The 3266-nt window shown below is 51.1% G+C and overlaps 1 protein-coding gene across 2 annotated transcripts in view; it reads right to left on the reverse strand.

Annotated features, from left to right (window-relative positions):
* Positions 1-428: 428 nt before the first annotated feature.
* LOC101982660 (secreted and transmembrane protein 1A-like) overlaps positions 429-3266 on the reverse strand; it is a 12822-nt gene continuing 9984 nt past the window's right edge. The window contains exons 4-6 of one of the 2 annotated variants that reach the window (XM_026780816.1): positions 1588-1641; positions 1163-1336; positions 429-620 (exon numbers count right to left, since the gene is read on the reverse strand). In XM_026780816.1, the coding sequence (XP_026636617.1) occupies positions 1173-1336; positions 1588-1641 (218 nt within the window). In that variant the 3' untranslated portion in view covers positions 429-620; positions 1163-1172. The remainder of the gene's footprint in view (positions 621-1162; positions 1337-1587; positions 1642-3266) is intronic. The other variant, XM_005350952.2, reaches the window with a different exon arrangement.

Below are 3266 nucleotides of genomic sequence, written 5' to 3' on the forward strand. Positions count from 1 at the left end.
CTCACACCTTTAATCCCAGCACCAGGGAGGTGGAGACAGGAAGGGATATGGCTGGGCAGAGAGGGGGATATAGGTGGGAGGAGACAGGAGCTCAGATGCCGTCTGTGGGTTTATTCTGAGAATGCAGTCTAAGGCTTCATAGAGACGGATGCAGTCCGAGGTTTTGATTACCCCTTTGGTCTGGGCATTGGTAGAGGTAAGAACTCCCTAGCGGCTGGCTGCTCTGCTTCTCTGATCTTTCAGCCTTAACCCTGGATCTGATTCCAGGTTTTTATTATTAATACTAATTAGAATTTGTGCCACAGCTGTCTTCTTGTTCATGTGAATGAGAGATGCCCAGATGTTCTCCAGCTTCCAAGGCCCTTCCTCAGTGAGTCACTCTCCCCTCCTCTACATAGAACCAAGGGTTCCACCCTTGGGAAAGTTCTGTGCCCAGCAAACATAAACAGTCTTTTGCTCTGCCAAGCATATGATAATGGCTCCATGGTGTTTGGGTTCCAGAGAGTTGTAGCAGCTGCCAAGGGCTAAGAACATGACATGCCCATCCTGGTGGCCTCTCTCTGGAATCAGCTCCGCTGGCAGCTCCTTCAGCTTCCGCTGGCCCACAGACTTAGAACCTCCTTATATAGACAGGGAGAGATGAAAGGAAAGGGGGAGGGTGAGCCCCTGAGCTCAGTCCTGTGTCCAGGGAAGCACAGGCGTGCACAGGTGGTCCATCGTCTCAGACACGGTGATACCACCTAAGCTGGGAACACCCACCTTGTTCTCACACTTCTCCTCCCAGCAGAACCTGGGTCTAAGCCCACAGTGAACTTACTTCCAGGGTGCCAAAAAGTCTGAAACACCCTGGATCAGAAACCACAGGTTTGCTTCTAAACACAAGTTCCCAAGAGTCCCGAGAAGATCCTGAGGATTATAGACTGCATGCTGCTCCCCAAGCTGTCCGAGGGTCAGAATAGAGCCCCGAGAACAAATGATCCTTGCAAACCCAATTCAGGACTTATGTTCTTTGCTATTAGAAGACAGAAAAAGTCCTTGCTGTGGGACCTGGGGTCTTGGCCCTGTGTGACCTCCATGATCCCTCTGAACCCCTGTTGAAGCAGAACTCAGGGGACACCCCAAGAAGGTACGAAGTAAGGACCCAGAAAGACCCCACCCGTACCTCAGGTCAGTCACTGAAGTACATATCCACAGGGACTTCTTGAACGGTAGCGCCTGTAGCAGATTAGTGTGCCGATTCCTGTGAGTCCCAAGATCAGGATGACAGCGACCAGGACTCCCACGAGGGTCTCAGGCCCGTCCTCTAGTGGAGCTCTCTTGGGCTGGATCAGTGCGTCTGAAGCGGGCAGGAGTAGTCAGGGGTGATGTTTGCCACACTGGTCCTTTACTATATCCTCCCTGGTTCACAGTCCTACGATGTCCATTGTTCACCACCCGCTGACCCCACACCCTCCTGGGCAGTGACGTCTGGTGAGCAAGTTCAGGAAGGGCTAAGGGTGAAAGGTCCCAGGTGGCCAGCACTTGGCTCCATGGCATTAGGAGCAGCTGGGATGCTAAGAAGCCTGGGGACAGGGTTAGGACACCTACCTGAGGGGGGTGTGGATAGCCTCTTGTCTGTGGGCTCATCCTTGTTTGAAGGCTCTGCCAGAGACATACCATCAGGTTGGATGTTATGTGTTTGCACCCCCAATTCCAGCTGCAGTCTTGCAGGGCTGGCTGGTCCCAGGAGGGACTAAGCATCAGGCTCACCTTCAGGGGCTCAGGGATTATGACAGATCGAATTGGTGTGGGCAGGGTAAGAGGGACATGGAGACTTCACAGATCGAATTGGTGTGGGCAGTGGTTGGGAGGAACTCATTTCTAGGTGCAGTAAGGATGGGCATCACGGGGTATACCAGTCTCTAGAGAGATACAGGGGTGACCAGAGGGATGTAGGTAGGACAGGGGTCCTCTGCAGTTACTTCCACCATGTGAATGAATCATGAAAGTTGCTAGGGTAGTATTCTAGCTAGCCTAACTGCCAACTTGGCACAGCCTAGAGCCTCCTGAGAAGGAAGTCTCAGCTGAGGAGCTGCCCGGATCGGATTGACCTGTGAGCATGTCTGTGGGGGATTATCTTGATTGTTAACTGATGTAGGAGGGTCCAATCTACTTTGGGCAGCATCATTCCCTGGGCAAGTGGTCCTGATGTGTCTAAGAAAGCTAGCAAAGGTGGCACACACCTTTAATTCCAGCACTTAGGAGGCAGAGGTAGGCAGACCAGCTGGGGCTACACAGTGAGACCTGGAGAGAGAGAGAGAGAGAGTTTATTAGTTTATTATTTATCTGAAGATTACATCCAGGTGATTGTCTAAAGGGTGGCATATCTTGTGGTCAATGAAGGGGTTCAGCAAGTAAAAGCCTTTGCCCAGTAACCTGAGTTCAATCCCTAGAACCTATGAAGAAACCGGATGTGGTGGCGTGTAATCACAGCACTCTCAGGGTAGGGTAGGCGGTGGAGGTTGGGGACTTGTCTGGATGCTTGTGGGCAAGTTAGGCTAGAAAATACAGCCCAGAAGAAGTATCAAGAGAGATACTGCCTCAGAACGAGGTGAAAGGCAGGAGCTGACTCCCTTCACACACACGTCCTGGCATGCCCATACCCACGATCATACGCAACAACAATGATAATAAAATAATAATAAAGCATGGAGTTTCTATAAAAAAATTCCCTTTTTAATGTATGTTTAAGGAAAACCAGGCTTGTAACCAAGACAAATGCCAGAAAAGGACAGTGGGGCATGGATACGAATCAGGGAGTTGGGTTGGGGCTGGGGAGTTCCAGGGTTGGCCACCTTCCCTAGGAGAGCGATACCTGGCAGAAAGAACCTACACCCTTCTTCTATAGACCCCTATTCCTGAGGGTACCCTACCTTCCAGGGGCAGGAGTGGGGGATAGTTTATCTCAGACTTCTAATCTTCCTATTTCGGCCCCCAAACTCGATATTTGAGATTCCCAGATCGGTTACTATTGTGAGTCAGAAAGCAGGTGTGTGGCCCCCTTCTACTTGAAGCAAATCTTGGTGCAGCCTAGGCTTGCACTGGAGATCTTTGGGTAGTGGACAGACATTGACCTCAGGGGCCCAGCAGAAGAAAAGGAGCCCAGGCCTTTGTAAGAGGAAGAGAGTGCAGACGCTGAGGGTCAAGAGCTGTGCAGCTCGGAAATTCTCACTTTTGCAAAGAGTTGAGGAGCTGATCAGATGACTGAAGTAGTCCAGAGGCTGAAT

Source organism: Microtus ochrogaster, chromosome 7, assembly GCF_000317375.1.
Source record: "Microtus ochrogaster isolate Prairie Vole_2 chromosome 7, MicOch1.0, whole genome shotgun sequence".
Lineage (NCBI taxonomy): Eukaryota > Metazoa > Chordata > Mammalia > Rodentia > Cricetidae > Microtus > Microtus ochrogaster.